This window comes from Mustela erminea, chromosome 9, assembly GCF_009829155.1.
Source record: "Mustela erminea isolate mMusErm1 chromosome 9, mMusErm1.Pri, whole genome shotgun sequence".
Classification (NCBI taxonomy): domain Eukaryota; kingdom Metazoa; phylum Chordata; class Mammalia; order Carnivora; family Mustelidae; genus Mustela; species Mustela erminea.
The window spans coordinates 24,970,965-24,993,663 of record NC_045622.1 but is presented as its reverse complement, the minus strand read 5'-3'; the positions used below and the strand labels follow the sequence as shown (position 1 = coordinate 24,993,663).

Below are 22,699 nucleotides of genomic sequence, written 5' to 3'. Positions count from 1 at the left end.
AAATCCATAAGATGAGAAATACTTAAATTTATGTGGGATTTGGAGGAGTATCATAATGTTTGTTAAAATGTGTGGGAACTGAGCATACACATGGCTTTGTAAATACAGTATTACCTATCATTCATTATCAATTTATCTTGTAAATTTTTTTTTTCAGATTTTTATTTTTTATTTATTTGACAGGCAGAGAGCACAAGTAGGCAGAGAGAGAGAGAGAGGTGGAAGCAGGCTCCCTGCTGAGCAGAGAGCCCAATGCGGGGCTCTATCCCAGGACCCTGGGATCATGACCTGAACCGAAGGCAGAGGCTTTAACCCACTGAGCCACCCAGGTGCCCCTAAGTTTTTTTTTTTTTAAAGATCTTGTTTGATAGGGGGAGCAGCAGGCAGAGGCAGAGGGAGAAACAGGCTTCCCACTGAGCAGGGAGTCCAATTCGGGGTTTGATCCCAGGGCCTTGGGGCCATAACCTGAGCCTAAGGCAGACACTTAACTGACTGAAGCACCCAGGCGCCCCTGTCTTGTAATTCTTAATACCAAGTTTATTCCATTATCCTTTGACCTTCTCCATAATACACATAATTTCTTCCTTCCCAAAAGGCAAGGCTCAGTGGAGCACACTTATTTGCTAACAGACAGAGTTTTGCCATGTCCTTGTCTGTTCCAGAACCCTAGCAACTCGGATGCCTCTTGGTAGGTTGTGCTTACTGGTAACTTGTATTGCTTTTTTTAATCCCTTCAATTAAAAATTTTCTGCCCTCGCTATCCCCCTCCCCTGCCTTTTCAAACATTCTCTCTAACTAGCGGAAAGACAAGCTACGGGAACATATGCAGAGAATGCATAACCCTGAGAGGGAGGCCAAGAAGGCTGACCGCATCAGCCGCTCCAAGACGTTCAAGCCTCGCATCACATCCACGGACTACGACAGCTTCACGTTCAAGTGCCGCCTGTGTATGATGGGCTTCCGGAGACGAGGCATGCTGGTCAGTGCCAAGCGGCTACCAGACCCACCCACTTCTGTTTATGGTGATGGCTTCTGTGCAGTATTCTATGCGAAATTCTCAGTAGGTTTTGTCAGGGGCTAGGGGAAAAGCCAGAAGCAAGTGACGCCCAATTTGGAGTTCTTCCCAGTCTCCCTTTGCCCTCCTGTGGCACAGCGCATTTCTCCTGACCTCTTGGGATGAGTCTTTCTCTATCACTTCTTTTTTTTTTTTTTTTTTTTTTTTTAAATTTTTTTTTTTAAGATTTTATTTATTTATTTGTCAGAGAGAGAGAGAGGAGCGAGAGTGAGCACAAGCAGGCAGAGTGGTAGGCAGAGGGAGAAGCAGGCTCCCGGCTGAACAAGGAGCCCGATGCGGGACTCGATCCCAGGACGCTGGGATCATGACCTGAGCCGAAGGCAGCCGCTTAACCAGCTGAGCCACCCAGGCGTCCCTCTATCACTTCTTATTATGAGTTTCTTTTGCTTTACCCTGCTCAGTCTCTGCCCTTCTATTTCATTTCTTTCTTCTTGTGTTCCTGAACATCCTTTCTGGTGGGGTTTGTCCTTCTCCCCAGTGGCTCCCTTAATGCCTCCCCTTTCCGGATGCGAAAGAGCAGTAGTAGGAAACTGCCCTTCAAAGCAGGGTGTGTGCACGGGGTTCGTGCTATCCCCTTTCCCATCGTGGAATCCACAGTGACCTTCTGAATGACTGGTAACTCCTGCTAACCATGACTCTTAAGGCTTCGTGTCAGAAGGGCCTGAAAATGCTGGATCTGGCCACATGCCTTACTGTTTTGGGGCATGGCTTCAGAGGATTCCATCTTCTAGCATTCAAGACCAGAGCATTTGGTTCGCTTCTCTTTGTAATGGGTTCTTTTTTCTCATTTGCTTTTTTCCCCTTTAGGTAAATCACTTATCAAAGAGGCACCCAGACATGAAGATAGAGGAGGTGCCGGAGCTAACCCTCCCCATCATAAAGCCCAACCGCGACTACTTTTGTCAGTATTGTGATAAGGTAAAAGGAAACTATCCACGCTGGGATGCGTCTCTGGGAGCCCTTTGTCTGCATGTATGAATATACTGGGATCTTGCAGTTACTCTTAACAGATGGTCCCCTGGCTCTCAGTAGTTTTCCATTCAGATGAGCAAGGGCTACAAGTTCAGTCTCATTTTAAGCCAAAATTTTTTCCCTAAGCATTAGTTGACTTTGTGTTAAATGTTTTTCCTTCTCTCTGTGGTTTTGTTTTAAAAGCAGAGGCTTACCAAGGGCTTAGTATATAAATTCATTTTAAATTCCTAGGCTCTAAAGCGAAATTGTTTATCATCCTACTTGTAAAATATATACAGTGAGTTTGGGATTTCTAGAAGATTGAGTAGGATGTGGACAAGTGTTTTTTTTTTTTTTCTTTTTTAATTGATTTTTTGTGGACAAGGTTTACAATGGAAGACTGTACTATTTCATCCTTACTTTTGTGCAGTTACAAAAAAACCAAATATACACCTATTGTTTCATTGTAATATTGTTTCCTTATACGATGGAGTTGTGTTAGCTTAAAACTGGGAAACTTTTTATTTATTTATTTATTTATTTATTTATTTATTATTTTTTTAAAGATTTTATTTATTTATTTGACAGACAGAGATCACAAGTAGGCAGAGGCAGGCAGAGAGTGAGAAGGGGAAGCAGGCTTCCCGCTGAGCAGAGAGCCAGATGTGGGGCTCGATCCCAGGACCCCGGGATCATGACCTGAGCCGAAGGCAGAGGCTTTAACCCACTGAGCCACCCAGGCACCCCTGGGAAACTTTTTAAAGCATAGATTTACCATTGGAGGTACTAGTCACTTATAGACTTGCCATTTTGGAAGATTCTTTGGCATCTAGTAAACATTGAGAGCTTTTGTAGAAAGGCTAAGTGGGATGATCTGGGCTTTGAAACAATTCTTTTTCTTTGACTGTGTATCTACCTCTTAAACTTCAGGGTAAGGGCTATTTTTGTTATTACTATCTTAGATGCCTAGCCTATCTACATTATGCTCTTATTTTATATATCCTTCAGGATAGCTGTTCATATATTTTATATTGGGCTACCTGAATACCTTTTCTCATTTCTCCTATCTAACAACGGAATTGTTAGAGAGTGTGCTTTAAAGTAAGAAGGTAGAACCGTATGCTGCTTTTGTGACAAAGCATTTGAATTTGCAGGTTTACAAAAGTGCCAGCAAGCGAAAAGCCCATATTCTGAAGAACCATCCAGGGGCTGAGCTCCCACCGAGCATTCGCAAACTCCGTCCAGCTGGCCCGGGAGAGCCGGATCCCATGCTGAGCACCCACACCCAGCTCACAGGCACAATAGCCACCCCTCCTGTCTGCTGCCCTCACTGCTCCAAACAGTACAGCAGCAAGGTATTGGGAAGGGCTTTGAATGCATCTGAATCAAGGTCATTATTGAAGGAATCTCCTAAGAGAAGGCGGCAGTTGGCTTCTGCTGGATTGATGGGGGCTGTCAGAGGTGTTTTCCTAGTTCAGATGGCTAAGGAGCTACTTCCTGAGAATAGGAACTGTAAATCCAGTATGGGAAGAGGATATGTGGAATTTCCCCAGAGTTAGTGTATCTCATACATAACCTGAGCATTCAGTTGGTTTCCTTTTCCCTCGGTCTGCTGAAGGTTTCGTGTTAGAATAGTTATGCTTCTGCTTTATGAGCTCAGGTTTACTTCTGTAGGAACTTCTACAGGTTTACATCTTCTATAGGTTTACTTCTAGGAACTTCCTACTTCTGTAGGAACTACGTAGGAACTTACATGATAGATCTTGAAAAGGGGGTCATTCTTGGTTATGGGGGGCAGGGAGCTTGTGATTGGTTGCTGGAGTTACTGGGGGGATGAGAGGTTACCATGAATGAGGTGTGCTGCCCTTGCCTGGTGGTGTGGGGTCCCATGGGTGTTCAGTTTCTTCTCTACCTCTTCTTTTTCTCTTGTAAACCCTGTGCTGCTTTGGGAGGAGCACCATACCTTCTTTCTTTCAAATACAGAAAGACTTTAGGACTCTTGCAGGGTTTGAGTTTGAGAAAAATGGCAAATAACTAACTCTAGTAATGATTCTTGGTTTTGCCATACTCTTCCAGACCAAGATGGTACAGCACATTCGAAAGAAGCATCCAGAGTATGCCCAGCTCCCTAACACCTTACATCCACCACTGACAACAGCTGTGATCAGTGCTACCCCAGCTGTGTTAACCACAGACAGTGCTACCGGGGAGACCGTGGTGGTAAGTGTGTGGCTGGTAAGGGCACTTCATCCCCTTTGGCGCCTATCATGGCTTCCAATGCCAAAGCCATGTCTAACTTGCTCTGTAATTGGCTGCAAAGGTAGCCCATTATCCTTCAGTTTTCTACCCAGGCATTATGCTTATGGTTGGTCTCCTGGTTGATGCTTTCCAAAGCTCTCTGTAGAAGGGGCAGCAAGAAATGTTCAGTGCTGCTCCTGTGCTGGGAGACTGTCAGAACCTCTCTGGTAGCTCCACTGGGGCTGACACAGACAGGCAGATGCAGACACATGGGTAATCTTCCAGTATCTTCTCATCTTCGGATTTCTCCTGCCTGAGCTCAGGGCTAATTTGTGCAAGCAGTAGTGTCACCAGCTAATGTGGTTTTTGTGACTTTTCTAGACAACAGACCTCCTAACCCAAGCCATGACAGAACTGTCCCAGACCTTAACCACAGATTACAGAACGTCACAGGGGGACTACCAGAGAATTCAGTACATTCCCGTGTCTCAGTCGACATCCGGTCTTCAGCAGCCTCAGCACATACAGCTTCAAGTGGTTCAAGTGGCTCCGGTATACATGTTTCTCTTCACCTTCACCAATGTCATATGGCCACTAGCCAATATGGCGGGGCTGGGGTGGGGGGTGGTGGTCAACTAAAGCACCCAATTCTCAGACCTAGAGCTGGATTCCACGTCACTTGCTTTGCATGTAAGGTCTGAGTCTAAGGCTTTTTGTTGTAAAGCTCTCCTGCCCTCCGGGCTGTACAGGGCTGTGGAATTAGCGGTGTAAGAGATTTCCCTCAAGAGCAGTCTAGCCGTTTCGGGCTGCCATATATACTGTCCTCCTGTGCTACCTGGGACAGTCCCCCATGATCTTTCAGAGCCTCTTTTGAGTCCTTGAGCTCCAAAGTTGACTACTTGGTGGAGAACTAGTTTGGTACGTGCCGACTTGGGCATCTAAAGGGAGGTTGTAAAGAACGATCTTGAGGGGCGCCTGGGTGGCTCAGTGGGTTAAGCCGCTGCCTTCGGCTCAGGTCATGATCTCAGGGTCCTGGGATCGAGTCCCACGTCGGGCTCTCTGCTCACTGGGGAGCCTGCTTCCTCCTCTCTCTCTCTCTCTGCCTGCTTGTGATCTCTCTCTGTCAAATAAATAAACAAAATCTTTAAAAAAAAAAAAAAAAAAAAAGAATGATCTTGAGTTTTGAGAATCAGCATGTTATTGGTACAGAGGTATAATTCCGTTCCTTCTACCAGATAATTGGTAGCTCATTCTCACTGATGAGGGAGCTAAAAGAAGAAATCCTCCCAGAACTATTGTTTCATTTAATTACGCTGAGGAAGTGTATTCAAGGCACAAATGATCAAACCTGTTGCTTTGAACTAATTTGGTCTGAAAATTCTGGACGAATACCAGAGCAGGAAAGGAGGAGTTGCTACTGTCATTGACTGTGCTTTCTCTTGTTTTTCTTATGGGATGTTTCTTAACTTCAGGCTTTGGAGGAACCTATGAATCTCTGGGATTGCCTGTGAAGTGTGATGTATATGTACATTATTCTGGAAAAAGGGACTATACTTTAGCCAGAGTTTCAGAGATGTCTGGGGTGCCTAAAAAGGGTTGGAGACCACTCTTCTAGTGGGTCAGTAGCTGAAAGCAAATTCTCTTGTCAAGGGTAAGGCATTAAATTAAATGAAACTTAAGGGAAAAGGACTTTTGATTCCTGAGAGCTTCTCATTCATCTTATGATGAGCTATATTTCCCTTTCTGCCCTTTTCTTTCAGAATTAAATAGCATTAGCGACTTATGTTTTTTAAGTGTAACTTTTAAAAACAATCGTCTTTGCTAATGCTTACCAACATGGCTTAGGTGTGGGCTCTCTGGGAGCGAAGGCCCATCCACTCTCCTGCTGGGGCATTGGTGCAGCTGAAGGTTTTCTCTGGAAGGATTCCCCTTCCCCTTAATCAGAATGCGTTTTGTCTTCCCATCCCTCAGGCCACTTCCCCACACCAGTCTCAGCAGTCCACTGTGGATGTTGGCCAACTCCACGACCCTCAGACCTACACCCAGCATGCCATCCAGGTGCAACACATCCAAGTCACAGAGCCCACTTCCTCCACCCCCTCGTCATCCCAGGTACGTTCTCCAGCTGTTTGTCAAGGGAGTATGGTCCAGGCGACCTGGGAACGTTCATGTGAGTGAAGAGACATCATCTTCAGACCTAGGTACCTGGGCTATTGAAATGATTTTTGGGCCTTCATTATAGGTCCTGCCTTTGCCTCTGGGTTTTATATTGGCATTATGGGCATACTTGCATTAAATGATGAGTTTCCCCTGAGCAGAAGGAGCCCTGAGATCTCATATTCTAGGGACAGCCTTGGCCTTTGCTTACTGTTTTAAATGGCTTTCTGATAGCATGCAGTTGCTAAGTTGTTCTAGAATTTTGGAACCATGACTTTGTGGTGTATTATTGTGTTTGTATGATAGAGACAGCATAACTACATCCATTCAAAAAATATTTCTTACAATCTTACCCTTTGCATGAAACGTTTCTAGGTCTTGCCCTCCAAGCTTGGAGTCTAGTAGGGTTATGACATATATACAGAAGCAAACAGGATATGATATTTGAACTGGAAAGGACACGTGCAGGCCCACTTCTGATATTTACAGGTTCCAGAACAAGAGTACAAATGAAAGCCTGCATGCCGTATGTCGAGGCAGTTTAAAGTTTCAAATCAAGCTAACAAACTGTTAAATAAAATATGTTCTTTGCAACTACATGGATGGAGCTAGAGACTATTATGCTAAGTGAAATAAGTCTGTCAGAGAAAGACAGACCATATGATTTCACTCATATCTGTAATTTAAGAATCAAAACACATGAGCAAAGGGAAAAAAAAGAGAGAGGGAGCAAACCTAGAAACAAACTCTCTTTTTTAAAGATTTTATTTATTTATTTGAGAGAGAGCGAGAGCAAGCATGAGCAGGGTAAGGGGCAGAAGGAGAGGGAGAAGCAGACTCCCCACTGAGGAGGGAGCCTACCAGGGGGCTCGATCTCATCACCCTGAGATCACAACCTGAACTGAAATCAAGAGTCAGACGCTTAACTGACTGAGCCACCCAGGCGCCCCAACTAACTAGAATTTAAATAAAAACTTTAAAAAAAATGTATGTTCTGCCTTCCTACTTGACACATATATTTGTATAATAACAAAATTGAAAAATATATGCTAAGTAACAATTGATACTAAGTAACATGGTTAGTGCCGATTGGAAATTACTTGCCTTCCTGCCAAACGTATGGGCGGTGCTGGCAGCTGCCAGGCTGGGGCGGGAAGAAGAGATAGAAGGATTTCTCCCTCCCTTGCTGGCTCTGTGCCCTTCAAGCTGCTGTGGAAATCCACAGGATAAACATGTACTTTCTCTGCATTCCTGTTTACTGGGGAACATTGGGGATGGGAGGCTCTGCTGCTTGCCATCTGTGGCCGCTCTCTTCCTTCTAGTGTGAGGGTCAGAGGCTGTGAGGTTTCTGTCACTTTATCTCATCCCAGACAGTCACCTCTGTCAACAAGGGGCCCATCTTTTCCACCACCACAGGTATCACACTTTTAAGTTTCTCAAAGGAACCCTGTGCTGGAGGGACTCCTTCTCAGAAGGTGGTGGCTCAGGGACAACCTTCCCCAAGACTGCTCTCCATTTTTTCTCACCCAGCCTCCATCCTGCACCTCACAGGGCCTTCTGTGTACCCATGTGGACACCCCAAGCCACGTGTCCCAGCTACTTCCTCATCCCTGCAAAGGTGATCCCACAACTATCCCCTTGGTCCTCTGTGGCCAAATATCTCCTCCCTTAGAGGAGCCCACATCCAAGAGATAGGACCCCTGCAAGATGACAGGCCCAGGCAAGAGACTTGTGCAGGCCCTGGAAGTGGGTGCAAGGCCATTTCCACAGGGAATGGGGGACTCTGGTTCCCAAGTGTCATGTAGAAGGGGACACATATTCCAGGGCCATGGTCTAAGGATAGGTCTTGCCTGGGTCTGAGGATGATGTGGCTATATAGTAAGTTCTGGACTTTCAGAAGAGGGAAAGATTACATTTAGCAGGGAATCAAGGAGGTTTCTGTGGAAGTGGTATCTGAGTTAGGTCTTGAAGGAGGGGTATGATTTTGATATGGTGGTTGGGCAAGGCATTAGGATCTGAATACACTCTCATTATGAGTAAAGGCTCAGAGGTGGGAAACTGGGACATTTATGGAAAACTGTTTAGTTTGCTAACAGGAAATGATGTTTGGGAGAGAAGTTGGGAAGGTAGTTTGGAGCTGGAATCTGGAGGGCTTGCAGGGCAAACTGTGGAGCTTGGGCTCTGTCCTGTGGACAGGAATAAGCCTCTTTCTGGATGTCTGCCTCCACATCTGTGTTTATCTCCACTAAGTGAGTGGGATTTCCCAGTGTACTCAGTGGAAATGATGATTTCTGGGTTCTGCTTCAGTTTGTGTTATAGATTCGCTCTGTGACATAGGCAAGCTCTTTAGCTCCTCAATTTTTAAAAAATCTTAATGTAATTAAGATAATTAGACTTTCATTCATTTATCTTTCTAATGCGCTTAGTAAAATTAATTTTTTGGATATTCTTGTAGATAATCCTTGGAAAATGAATTGGGTTTTGATAGTTATGATTCCTTTTCATTAATCTTCTTCTTATTTAAAATACTATTATTTTAGCAACCGCACATTCAGTGTTATCATTTATGCAGCCAGATTTACTTCCTTCAGTTACTTGTGAGTCTTAACTATACTGGAAGTGATTAGTTTTCTACTTGTGCCTTGTCTTTCTCTCTAGGTAGCTGGGCAGCCCTTGAGCCCTGCCTCCCAGCAGTCCCAGCAAGGGCTCAGCCCCTCCCATATCCAAGGCGGTGCCTCCACACCAGGCCAGGCTCTCCAGCAGCAGCAGCAGGGTTCCTCTGTACAACATACCTACCTGCCCAACACTTGGAATTCCTTCCGTGGCTACTGTAAGTCAGAACCAGGGATGGGGGTCTAGCTCATGGGTGGGAAATCTACAGTCAAGGGTCATAATTTTATCAGCTTTAGAATAAATTTTCTGGGCTAAAGTATCATTGGCCATTTTCTACATTCTGTGGTGCATATCCTTGAACGAATTTCATGACCAAATTCAAGGCGGCGTTCTGATCTCAGAGAGCGATCCATTTCAGAGCCATCAGGAGTACTGCCGAAGAAAGTGTAGGCAGAGGGACTCAATAGCAGAATAGATGAATCTAGGGTATATTGATGGTGGTGAGTCATCTCTTCCATCAACATTCGTTGAATAGAATCTTTGTGTAAGCGGATGTGCTAGATCCTGGATATACAAAAAATTAATATTGACATTCCCGTCAGTAATACCACACAGTAGTAATGTTAGCCAGCTTTCTTTAAGCTCTGACTAGGTGCTGTGTCGCTCTCGCCAGCAAGAACGACCCGCAAACGTGATGAGGAGCAAACTTCTTTATTAGGGTTTCTATTAGCGTCTCTACTACTACTACTACTACTACTTCTACTACTACTATTACTTCTACTTCTACTTCTACTATTACTTTTACTTCTACTACTCTCTCAAGCAAGTTCTGGCAATATATACATGTAGGCGGTCCAGCCCAGTTATCTAGTCACTGCCCTGTGCACTCGGTCTCCTCGTGAACCCTTATGTAACCACAGAGGGCTCTATTGTTCTCAAGCAGTAATCATGCATTTCTCTCTTGGCTCCTGGTGCTGTTCATGCATCAGCCACGAGCGCACCCATACCCTACCTAGCCAATCATTCTCACTTCCTTAATCTTCAGGCATTTTCGTCTACGTGACTCCTTGCATCTGCTGGATGGCTCTCCACAGCTCCCCCTTTTTTATTTGTTTACATGGCAGGGATCGTGCCTGTCTTAGGTTGCCAATCCTCAGCACACATGCTTACCCGTCATCGGGTACTCCCCCTGGTCGAGGAGCCCCTGTCTTAGGTTGCTATGGTGAGGGATCAGTCTTACCCGTCTCTGGCTACCGATCCAGCATACTAAGCCATATTTGGGGGGAGGTCCCGACCTCCAGAGCCATCATGGCTTAGACCAAAGCCCGTTGCTATAGCTGCTGTTGTCGCGCAATTCTACAGATGCATTTTAGAAGGAGTACTTGAGCCAGAATCATCAACATGATCAGGGCTCTTATGCCTGCCCAGGTTTTGAGGAATGAGACTGATTGTTATGACATACTAACCCAATTGCTGACGGAGCCAAGAGATACTTGAGTGGCATTCAAGGTGGTACTTTGAGCCTATTGCGAGTGATTAACTGGTGGTTACGTACAATAGCTTTTACCTTATAAACTTCTGCGAGTATAATTTTAAGTGCATAAGGCAGGAGGCACATGAAAAGAACAATTACCACTAGTACTCCTACAATTGTTCCTACAACATACCATGCGTGCGTCAGGGAAGGGAAGTGAGAGAATAAAGAGCTCACAAAGCTTTAAGCGTCAGTAACAAACATGAGTTAGGGTGAGAAGATTGCACTCTATGCTGAGCCATTTGAAGAAGGGCTTGAAGCTGGGCAGTCTCTTGTTCTCGACCACAGTTGAACTGACTCCGCCTTTACGGGAACAGGCTGTAGGACAGTCATCGTCGCTATCATCACCATCACCAGCACCCTCCACAGGTTCCACTCCGGCACCCAGAGTGGAGCAGGCGCATCCTGTGGGAAAACACAAAGGGAACCTCGGTGCCATCTAAGCACCGGGTCGGGTTTGGATAATTGGCCTTGCAAGTCTCCTGCCCCTCTCAGAGTCTTCCAAGCCCTGAGGGCTGCCGTGGCTATCTGTTGATACACCGCAGGGGGGTATGTACTCTGCACTTGGGCCCCGAGGTATGGCCCCGTGCCTGTCAGCATTTCCAAATTCCACTGCGGGTTACCTGCGGCTGCATTTCTCCGTGCCGTGTCCAGACAATTGTCCTGATTTTGGATTTTCCATTCTAGATATTGTCCTCCACTTAATACCGCCCTGGTCAAGTTGGCCCAGTCCTCGGGAGCGAGGTAGAGTGCTCCCAGCGACTCCACAAGGGAGACCGTAAAGGCTGCCTGGGGCCCATAGCTGCTAACTGCCTCCTTCAGCTTCTTTACCAACTTAAAATCTAGTGGCTGGTGATACCTCTGATGATTCTGATCTTCTAACACTGGAAAAAAGCCTTTTCCCGGGCCAAGGACCTCTCTCCAATTCTCCGTGGCGCAGCCCGAACAATAGCACGTCTTGGTGCAGTTGGGCTTATAAGGCGGGGGCCACTCATGGGGTGGCGCTGTGGAGCTAAAATGCGGAAGCGGCGTAACTTTCGTTTTTAATTTCGATTGTGCCACAACTGCGGCTTCCGCCCCTGCTCTCAGCTGCGCCATTACTTCTCCCTGCACTCTTAACTCTCCTAATACCTTTTGCAATTCCGCCTCTTTATCCTCAAGTCGTTGCCTCATGGCTTCCAAGTCTGTCTGGAGACCGGGAGATTCCTCCTTCTTGTTGTTTGCCTCTATCTTTCCTAGCTCCTGCAACTCGCTTTCTGACATCCCTTCTGAGCTTTCGCTTTCGGGGTCAGAGTCTCGGGAGGAGCCCGAGTCTCGGGAGGAGCCCTTACGGGATTCTTCTTTCACTTGCAAAAAAAACTTCCCCTCCCTGTAGTACTGCTCGCTGCAGGGGCTCTCGGGGGGATTGCAAACATACTTTCACCAGGGACCACACGGCGAGAGTCCCCGGGGAAGTAGAGGGACAGAGTTTTAAATCCTCGCTCAGGTGTTTCCATTGTGGCAAATTTAGGAGCCCTTCTTCTATAAACCAGGGGGCAATCTCTGCTACTTCTTTTAAAAAGGCTCGGGCTGTTTTTGCCTTTAAGGGGGTACCGTTCATCTTGAGAACGTCTTTTAGGGGATCTTCCATTCTACATCTACTAAGCTCGTTCCCCATCCCGAGGAAACTTTCACTTGTATCGTCCCTGCCGAGGGAACTTTCACTTGTATCGTCCCTGCCGAGGGAACTTTCACTTGTATCGTCCCTGCCGAGGGAACTTTCACTTGTATCGTCCCTGCCGAGGGAACTTTCACTTGTATCGTCCTAATCTTAGGAACTTTCCCTGTCACTCACTAGACAGAAATAGGTGCACTCCTTACCTTATCGTTGCTCTATCTCAATCTCCGTTTTGCGATGCGGACAGTTTCCCGGGTTTCGGCACCAGTTGTCGCTCTCGCCAGCAAGAACGACCCGCAAACGTGATGAGGAGCAAACTTCTTTATTAGGGTTTCTATTAGCGTCTCTACTTCTACTACTACTATTACTTCTACTTCTACTTCTACTATTACTTTTACTTCTACTACTCTCTCAAGCAAGTTCTGGCAATATATACATGTAGGCGGTCCAGCCCAGTTATCTAGTCACTGCCCTGTGCACTCGGTCTCCTCGTGAACCCTTATGTAACCACAGAGGGCTCTATTGTTCTCAAGCAGTAATCATGCATTTCTCTCTTGGCTCCTGGTGCTGTTCATGCATCAGCCACGAGCGCACCCATACCCTACCTAGCCAATCATTCTCACTTCCTTAATCTTCAGGCATTTTCGTCTACGTGACTCCTTGCATCTGCTGGATGGCTCTCCACAGTGCTGGAAATGGTTCTAAGCCACATATATACTACATTCAGTATTCACAACAACCTGTAAATATAGTTGTTATTTGTACTTTACAGATAGGGAAACTCAGACACAGAGTAACTGGTCAAGGAACCCCCCTAGTAACTAGAGGCTTGGAACTCCAAACCACCACACAGTGTGGCCTCTCCTTATAAGATAGTCCTTGACTCAAATAGATCATTATCCAGTAGAGAGAGAGAGATGAGTGGATTGCTTTCAAAACCCTGAGATTAGTGCTACAGAAGCAGCAAAAGGTTGGCGGCTGAAGGTCCTAGTAGTTAACAGTTTTGGTGGGAATGGCAGCCTTGGATATGAGCTGGAAGGCATGAGATCTTTATGATGAAGATCTAGAACAGAGGAATAGCTAGATGTCGATAGTAGCAAGTAGGAGCAGTAGGGGCTGAGAAGTTGGGAAGGCCAGTGGTGGCCTTCCTCCTACTATTGACTTCTTTCTTTGAGTCTTTCTCCATTGTCCTTGATCTTTGTCTGTGTTATGTGGATCTGGTATGGAATCAGGCTCAAACTCTATCTTCTTGTTATTTTTACAATCTGTTCTCTTAAATTTCGGTCGTCACAATGCTGACTGAGTCTTGTTTCTAGTTGGGGAAAGACTCATGGTCACTACCAGGAGAACCCTGGTAAGTAGACATTTATACTAAGTTTAATTCCTGTGAAAGAAAGGTGAAATGATTGCCATGGGAATAATAGAAACCCTGGAGAAAAGATTCTGGAATTGAAGTTGTTTATTAGGGGAAACATTTAAAAATACACAAAAATAGAATAGTATTATGAATGCCTTTGTGCCCATTATCCAACTTTATACCAACTCAGGGCCAATCTTGTCTCATCTGTACTCCCATCATTCTCTTCTAATTCCCCAACTGTATAATAATCTGTATTATTTCATCCATGAATATTTTTAAAAATATTTATTTATTTATTTATTTATGTAGAGCACTCTTGGGGGTGGTTGGGGGAGAGGGAGAGAGAGAGAGACTCTCAACCAGATTCCTTACTGAGCATTGAGCCCGATGAAGGGCTCGATCTGACAACCCTGAGATCATGACTGGAGCCAAAACCAAGAGTCTCATGTTCAACTGACTGAGTCACCTATGTGCCCAGGAAAATATTTTTTAAAGCGCAACTCCAGTACAGTTATCAAACCTAAAAATACAGGACAGTAATTCTTTAATAACCATCAAATATCCACTGTTCGTATTTCTGTGATTGTCTCCTAAATTTTTTTTAAAGATTTTATTTATTTATCTGACAGAGACAGAGAGAGAGCACAAGCAGGGGAGGGGTAGAGGAAGAGGGAGAAGCAGGCTCCCTGCTGAGCAGAGAGCCCGATTCGGGGCTCGATCCCAGGTCATGGGATCATGACCTGAGCCAAAGGTAGTCACTTAACTGAATGATCCACCCAGGCTCCCCTCTTAAATTTTTTTTTAATGGTTGGTTTTTTTCAAATTGAGTTCTAAATAAGGCTCATGCATTGCAATTGGTTATGTCTTTTGAGGGATTTTTTTTTTTTTTTTTTTTAAAGATTTTATTTATTTATTTGACAGAGAGAAATTACAAGTACACTGAGAGGCAGGCAGAGAGAGAGAGAGAAGGAAGCAGGCTCCCTGCTGAGCAGAGAGCCCGATGCGGGACTCGATCCCAGGACCCGGAGATCATGACCCGAGCCGAAGGCAGCGGCTTAACCCACTGAGCCACCCAGGCGCCCTTGAGGGATTTTTTTTAAAAAGATTTTATATTTTTAAGTAATCTTTACACCAAATATGGGGCTCAAACCCATGACCCCGAGATCAAGAGTCACGTGCTCCACTGACCAGACAGCCCTTGAGGGTTTGTTTTTGTTTTTTTGTGTGTGTATTCTCTCTGTTATTATTTTTTTTAGGAATATAGTGATATTTATCAGTGATTAATGAAAATTAATTAGATCCTATTGACACATTTATTTATTTATTATATACTCTCTCTTTTACTTTTTATTTTTTTTTTTAAGATTTTATTTATTTATTTATTTGACAGACAGAGATCACAAGTAGGCAGAGAGGCAGGCAGAGAGAGAGAGGAGGAAGCAGGCTCCCTGGTGAGCAGAGAGCCCGATGCGGGGCTCGATTTCAGGACCCTGGGATCATGACCTGAGCCGAAGGCAGAGGCTTTAACCCACTGAGACACCCAGGCGCCCCTGTATACTCTCTTTTATTTTTTTTATTTTTTTATTTATTATTATTATTGTTTTTTATTTAAAAGATTTTATTTATTTATTCGACAGACAGAAATCACAAGTAGGTTAGAGAGGCAGGCAGAGAGAGAGAGAAGAGGAAGCAGGCTCCCTGCAGAGCAGACAGCCTGATATGGGGCTCGATCCCAGGACCCTGGAATCATGACCCGAGCCGAAGGCAGAGGCTTTAACCCACTGAGCCACCCAGGCGCCCCTGTATACTCTCTTTTAAATTGCAGTTTATGTGTTAAAGGAACTGGGTCATTTGTTCTGTAGAATTTCCCATGTTGTGGTTTTTGCTGTTGTCATCCCTATATTATCATTTAAGATGCTTTCTTCTGTCCGTTTTCTTTCCTGTAGACTGGAGACTTGACCAAATTTAGGTTCTTTTTTTTTTCTTTTCCCCTCCAAGACACTTGTGGCTAGTGGTGTGAACTTCTGCAGGAGGCTCATGACGCTTGCTGTCTGCCTTCTCCCTCTGCTCCTCTGCTTCGTTACGGATTGCAGAGCTGTCGTAGTCTGATTCTATCATTCTTTACTTAATATTTAGAAAACTTCTTCTTCTTCTTCTTTTTTTTTTTTTCCTTAAGATTTTATTTTTAAGTGATCTCTGCACCCAACATGGGGCTCAAAACTCACACCCCAAGATCAAGAGTTGCGCACTCCACCAACTGGGCCAGCCAGGTGCCCCCAGAAAACTACTATAAAGAAAAAATCTTGGGGCGCCTGGGTGGCTCAGTGGGTTAAAGCCTCTGCCTTCGGCTCGGGTCATGATCCCAGGGTTCTGGGATTGAGCCCGGCGTCAGGCTTTCCGCTCGGCAGGGAGCCTGCTTCCTCCTCTCTCTCTGCCTGCTTGTGATCTCTGTCTGTCAAATAAATTAAAAAAAAAAAAAAGAAAACAAAAAATCTTTACCTTGACTAATAAGTTACTCTGAGGTACATTTTGCACAGAAGGGCAGGATAAATGCTTTAAATATCCAGTTCATCTCTTTTATTTCCCAGTTTTCAAAATAATGAGTTCTTTCCTAGTATTATCCAAGGTGAACAATGAGGGGTATGTGTGTGTGTCTTACTATCATTGTAGTCTCATTGTCATCACAGTAAATATATTTCAGGCCATTGCAGTCATTACCTTTACTGATGCTCAGATTATCCTGTCATTGGCCAATGGGAGCATCTTCACATTGGCCCCTGTGTCTCTTCTACATGACCCCTTGTCTCTTACAGCAGCTTGCATGCTGGTATGATCCCAGTTCATCTTATGACATAGGCTCATCCTGTAATGTTTCCTATACCAGCTTTGGAATCAGACAGAAGCCAGAAGCTCTGGTTCCTTTTAGAAGGAAATATTATATAAAGACCATATATATTATATATATATAAAATATTATATAAAGACCAGCTGGATGGTAGGGTGAGCTTTGTTTGTTTTTTTTTTTTTAAAGATTTTATTTATTTGACAGACTGAGATCACAAGTAGGCAGAGAGGCAGGACCCTGGGATCATGACCTGAGCCGAAGGCAGAGGCTCTAACCCACTGAGCCACCCAGGCGCCCCATGAGCTTTGTTTTTAATTTTCTTTAATAACACTGGTGGTGAAATAAAAATTCAAGTTAGATTACATTGTGATTAGTAGGCAATAGTGGGTACACTGTTAGTGATTCAAATCCCAAATTAAAGGATAAAAATATTGAGCTAACAGGTAAACCTTTGTAACTTACTCCAAGGTTTTAAAAAAATTATTAAATATTTGTCTTATGGATATTCAGAAGTCACGTTCAGGTGAGATGCATTGATTGTTTCTGATATTTGCTAACTCTGGGCTAACTTTCTATGATCATTCTTATCAGAGTTTGGGGAAGTCATATCATATGACTAACGGCAAGCAAATCTATGGAAAATGTCTCAAAGAGGGATGTGGTCCCTTGCTAGGTATTTGTTACTACAACTTGTATTAAGATCTGAAACCACTGAAGTATGGATATTTCCTGTTTTTCAGCATCGGAGATTCAAATGATGACACTTCCCCCAGGTCAGTTCGTGATTACAGACAGTGGTGTGGCCACTCCGGTCACCACTGGCCAAGTAAAGGCGGTTACGCCGGTAAGTGACCTGCTCCGGAGGACTTTCCTGTCCGTTATACTACACCAGTCTCCACGAACTCCCATTTCCTACTCCTCAGCTCTCCTTACCTGAGTTAGAGATACCTCCTCTGTACTCCCATAACTCCTTGTGGAGCTATGTTATAACCCTTATTATAGTGTATATTAATAACTGGTTTCCGGTCTGTCTTTTCCCAGCAGACAGTGAATTCCTTGAAAGCCGGGTCTTGGCCTTTACCTCTTTATTCTCAGTGCCTTGCCCAGGAGGCTGGTATATAGCAAATGGTCAATAAATACCTATGTAATTAATGACTGTAATGAACCTGCTAGATGCATACATGTACAGAGTCGTAGTTGATCACTTTTTTTACGTGCTTTGTGGGAAGTATTTATGACTATTGGTCCTCAGCTGGGTTGGGAGAGAATAGTAGAATGAATCTGTTATGGAGCTCTTTTAAGCTATTTTAAATAGTCAGCATAGTCCCCCCGCCCCCCATTGGCATGAATTACCTTGTTCTATTTAGATTAGGCAGGTCAGTGTTGGTGGTATCTGCTACCTCTGTTTTTATCTTCATTGGTTTGTACTGGCCTGCCTCTAAGTAATTAGAAAACAGTATGTAAATTTAAATTAAGAAACATACTCATAAGTGGCTAAGGATATTGGGATGTTCCCAGGGGAAGACTTTTTCCCAAGATGTCTCAAAGAGCAGCAGGGTAGTCTGGTGGACCCAAAACCTGATTTTTTGCATCACCTGGGTGGCTTTGCCTCCGGTCATGATCCCATGGTCCTGGGATCAAGTCCCGCATATCGGGCTCCTTGCTCAGCAGGGAGCCTGTTTCTCCCTCTGCCTGCTGCTGCCCCTGTTGTGCTCGCGCTGTCTCTTTCTGACAAATAAATAAATTAAAAAAACAAAACAAAAAAACCTGATTTTTTTCCCCAAAGCATACTGAGAGCTTACCCATTTCTTAGCACACAAACTCACATTAACTAGACTTAGGAGAGATGTGTAAATCCAGAGGAACACTATTGTCCATGAAAACAATGACTAATGTGAAATGGAAGAGTCTCATAGGCATAATCAGTGAAATTTTTACTCCCTGTGGGACCCATTGACTCTACCTTTTTGGGCCAGGAACTCATTTGAAAACCTGATTATAGCCAAGGATGTTCCCCTCCTCCTGCCATAATACACACACACACGCACACACACATACACACACACACACATTTAATGTACATTTCCCAGGCTTCATAGAATCGCTCAAGCCTACATGTGGACCACCTAGTAGTCCACGGACCCCAGGCTGAGAACCTGGCCTCCTCCTGCTTGAGAAAGACCCACATGGGAAAGTAAATCATAATCAGAGATTGGTGAGTGTGGACTCTGAGCGCGTGACCCTAGATAAATCAAATGGGTATTTGTCTCTGACATTTTTTTCTGGACAGTGCTTGAAAAGGCCACTGCCTGGGTTTTCCTCCGTGACTTCTTTTTTCTTAGCATATATAGCAGACAGATCACCCTGCCAAGGGACACATTCTTGCTTTAAAAACATTAACTTGGGCGCCTGGGTGGCTCAGTGGGTTAAGCCGCTGCCTTCGGCTCAGGTCATGATCTCAGGGTCCTGGGATCGAGTCCCGCATCGGGCTCTCTGCTCGGCAGGGAGCCTGCTTCCTCCTCTCTTTATCTCTCTGCCTGCCTCTCTGCCTACTTGTGATCTCTCTCTGTCAAATAAATAAATAAATTCTTTAAAAAAAAAAACAAAAAACGTTAACTTAAGGAAATAGCTCCATGTCTGTGAAGTTTCCATGATCAGAGGAAAAATAATGATAATGCATGTTTTCATAAAGCTAAATTGATTCAGGGTAAGGGACTTTGTTCTAAGATCGTGTTCTTCTTATACTTTTTTTTTTTTTTAAGATTTTATTTTATTTATTTATTTTTTAAGATTTTATTTATTTTTTTGACAGACAGAGATCACAAGTAGACAGAGAGGCAAGAAGGGAGAGAGGGGGAAGCAGGCTCCCCGCCAAGCAGAGAGCCCGGTGCAGGGCTCAATCCTAGGACCCTGGGATCGTGACCTGAGCTGAAGGCAGAGGCTTTAACCCACTGAGCCACCCAGGCACCCCTCTTCTTATACTTTTGAGTGTTAAAATTTCTCTGATTTGATAGTAGCATCTTAAAAATGACTTTTCTTGGCAAAATAAAATTTTGGAATACTTATTATTACTTTTAAATTGCTGGTCTGTGAAATTCTGAAGTCTAGGAACCACTGATCTTGATTCCCTGTCTTGGGAGCCATTTTGCCTCTTTTTCTTCTTCTTCTTTTTTTTTTTTTTTTAAGATTTCATTTATTTATTTGAGTGAGAGAGAGCATGAGAGGGGAGAGGGTCAGAGGGAGAGGCAGACTCCCTGCTGAGCAGGGATCCCAATGGGGGACCTGATCCTGGGGTTCCAGGATCAGGACTGCAGCTAAAGACAATTGGTTAACCAACTGAGCCATGCAGGTGCCCCGCCATTCTGCCTCTTTAAGGAAACTTTAAATATCTCTTCTGTGATCTCCTTTGTATTACTCTTAAATCATAATAGACAGCAATCTTACTTTATGAATATCTGAATTCTTAAGAGTGGTACAATAGCCCATGTTTCCTTAGCCACATAGGTCATGATTGTGATGCAAATTTCTGTACCTGGAGCTCTTCACTGTATCATTTGGTAGAACACCTAAGGCGGTCCCTTAAAATACCTTCGCAGTCTATTAACTCTGATTCATCCCCTCCAAAGTACTCACATAGGTGCCTATTTTGGTGTTACCTTATAACGTTTCCTTTCATATTCCTTCTTTTTCTCTCCACCCAGAACCTCCCCCACTCCTTCAAGACTTCAGATTTCTAAAGATCTTTTTTTATTCTAGGGTCATTATGTGTTATCAGAAAGTCAACCAGAATTGGAGGAAAAGCAAGCTTCTGCTCTCTCCGCGGGAGTCCAGGTTCAGCCAGCTACACACAGTGACTTGGACCCCCAGACCACCAGCCAGCAGCAGTCCACGCAGTATATCATTACAACCACCACCAATGGGAATGGGAGCAGTGAAGTGCATATCACTAAACCTTAACGTCTACCCTTGAGCTTGAATCCAGCAGTCACATCATGTCTCTTCTCATCCATAAGTCTGAAAACTTCCAACACTTGGAACTCTTTTTTTAAGATTTATCATTCGCTCAAGAATTTGGAAACCACACACCAGGGCTCCTTTTATCAAGGTCATCTTTACCAAATTGACTCTTTAAACCCTAGGAGCTTCTGCCATGGAATGGAGATCCTTAAGGGGAAAGTGGATTTCAAGGTGGAGAAACTTCGCCTTACTCTTGAGTTGGTTTTTTAACACATTGATAGGCCTTACTTTTCCTTTGCGGAAACATTAAGTAGTGTATCACATTTGTACCAAAGGTGGAGAAAGGATGTGCCAAGTCCATGGCCACTGGACTTCTTCATTCCAAGCCATGGCCCTGAAGGAGAGGGGTATTTTATTCGGTCAGAACTGCTTCATCTTCTGAGTTTGCATTTTCAGTAATTTAACAAGGGAAGCCTATTGAATATGAAAATAAAGATGATGAAACAGAGGTTTGACAGTGATGTTCTGAAGGAAAAACCATCGTCTAGATTTTTCTTATTGCTGATTTAAAACAACCACGAAAACAACTTGCCTCTTTGGGAAAACTGTTATTGGGCTACTATTGGTAGTGCTTTGCACAGGCGCTGGCCTTCAGCCACTGAGGCAAGAACCTCCTATTCTGGTAGGTCTTACCTTATTACTCCACCACGGTAGACTCCCCGTAGGAGAAAAGGTTTGTTTGATGTCAGCAGAATTTAAACTCCCACATTAAAGCTTTGCCTCCCATTCTCTGGTTGTGGTGTATTAAGAAGGAGGTGTTTGAGATCTCGGTACCAGGAAAAAATACTAAGATAATTACATATCGATAAAGTGAAAAGCACTGAAACCTTGTCCTGCCTTGCAGGATCCATTTACCATTCATTGGAACAGGATTAATTCCTTGTTCTTATCAGGTGTACATCCGACTCTCACATCTTTTAGTGTATTTTAGTACTTCTCATGCTGTCTTAAAATGAACATTCTTTAAGTTTGGTTGGAAAGGTGGCCCTCATTTTTTTTTTTTTAACACTTTTAAATTAGACATATTGTAACTCACCTGGACCTTTTGGAAAGATGACCAACTTCACACTTAGGGGAAAAATAAGAATGTGGGGACCATTTATATGTCAAGGTAATTATAAGGGATATGAAAGAAATCCAATCTTTATGCTTTTTATACTGTCACTTGGGAGGAGAAAAATCTGCCTCAGCGATAGCTTTTCTTATATGTGTTCCTGTTTGCTTTCTTGTTGGCTATGAATTCAATGGGGGAAAATACGTCCCTACTTTTTACTGTGCATTCCAATTGTACACGTAAAACATTGCAGAAATCGGTATGTATTTTAACAGTTTTTTGTGACATACTAACACATTTTTAGAGGAATTATCCTGTGATGGAACTTATCACTCCCGAACAGAAAGATCTAATTTCAATTTCAAATGAAGTTAGCTATTCTGTTTTATTTACATTTCTGGGTGAAAACTGGTTCTATAAACTAAGAAAGTATAATAGCTTCTTTATGGTAAAGACACCTTTTGGAAAAAGAAACGATTCTGTCGAAATAACTTTACTAATATGTAGATTTTGCACTTTATTTTTGAGACCTCATTTATTTAGTTATCCCTGAAAATCTGGGCACTAAGGGAGCTTGAGAAAGTTACTTGGTAAATGTGTAGAAGCTAAGGATGGACTCTATCTTTGGTAACAAAGATGTAATGTTGATGTTTTCCATAGAAAACATTGACCCTGAGTCACAAAACAGAGACTCTGGGTTCCAGAGTCCTGCAGTATAATAACTGTAAATATCCCAGTGTCCAGTCTAGAAAGACTTGCTAGGCGAAGAGTATTAGACTTTGCTAAAGGTCCAGTTTAATTTTTATACCTTAAATCTGGCCCTATTGGGTCCTTTTTAATTTGAACGAGCAAGGTACTATCCCTTCCCTCAGGAATAACTTATTGATTACAAGAGAAAACTATCACTGAACAGAATGTTCATTTTATGCCAGTTATTTCAAATTGTAAAATACACAGAAGAAAATAGTTTGGAAGGACTCTGCTTCTTTCTCATCTAAGTTTTTTCTTTTTCTCTTTTTGTACTTATGTGGAATAAACAAAGGATCTAAAACCAATTTGTATATTATCAACCAGAGATGCAGGCGGCCATCAAGCCAAACACTTCTCTAAGATCAGGTATTCTGCACGTCCATTCCAAGTTAATAGATTTTTTCAAAGGGACTTGGATTTGAAGAGGTGGTGGATTATAAGCCATCTG

General features: G+C 43.7%; 1 protein-coding gene across 5 annotated transcripts in view; it reads left to right on the top strand.

Annotated features, from left to right (window-relative positions):
- PRDM10 (PR/SET domain 10) overlaps positions 1-22,445 on the top strand; it is a 101,972-nt gene extending 79,527 nt beyond the window's left edge. For all 5 annotated transcript variants that reach the window (XM_032358033.1, XM_032358030.1, XM_032358031.1 and 2 more), the window contains 9 exons: positions 800-979; positions 1,883-1,993; positions 3,181-3,381; positions 4,103-4,246; positions 4,646-4,816; positions 6,236-6,376; positions 9,080-9,251; positions 17,171-17,274; positions 20,187-22,445. In XM_032358033.1, coding sequence (XP_032213924.1) covers positions 800-979; positions 1,883-1,993; positions 3,181-3,381; positions 4,103-4,246; positions 4,646-4,816; positions 6,236-6,376; positions 9,080-9,251; positions 17,171-17,274; positions 20,187-20,387 — 1,425 coding nt within the window. In that variant the 3' untranslated portion in view covers positions 20,388-22,445. The remainder of the gene's footprint in view (positions 1-799; positions 980-1,882; positions 1,994-3,180; positions 3,382-4,102; positions 4,247-4,645; positions 4,817-6,235; positions 6,377-9,079; positions 9,252-17,170; positions 17,275-20,186) is intronic.
- Positions 22,446-22,699: the final 254 nt, after the last annotated feature.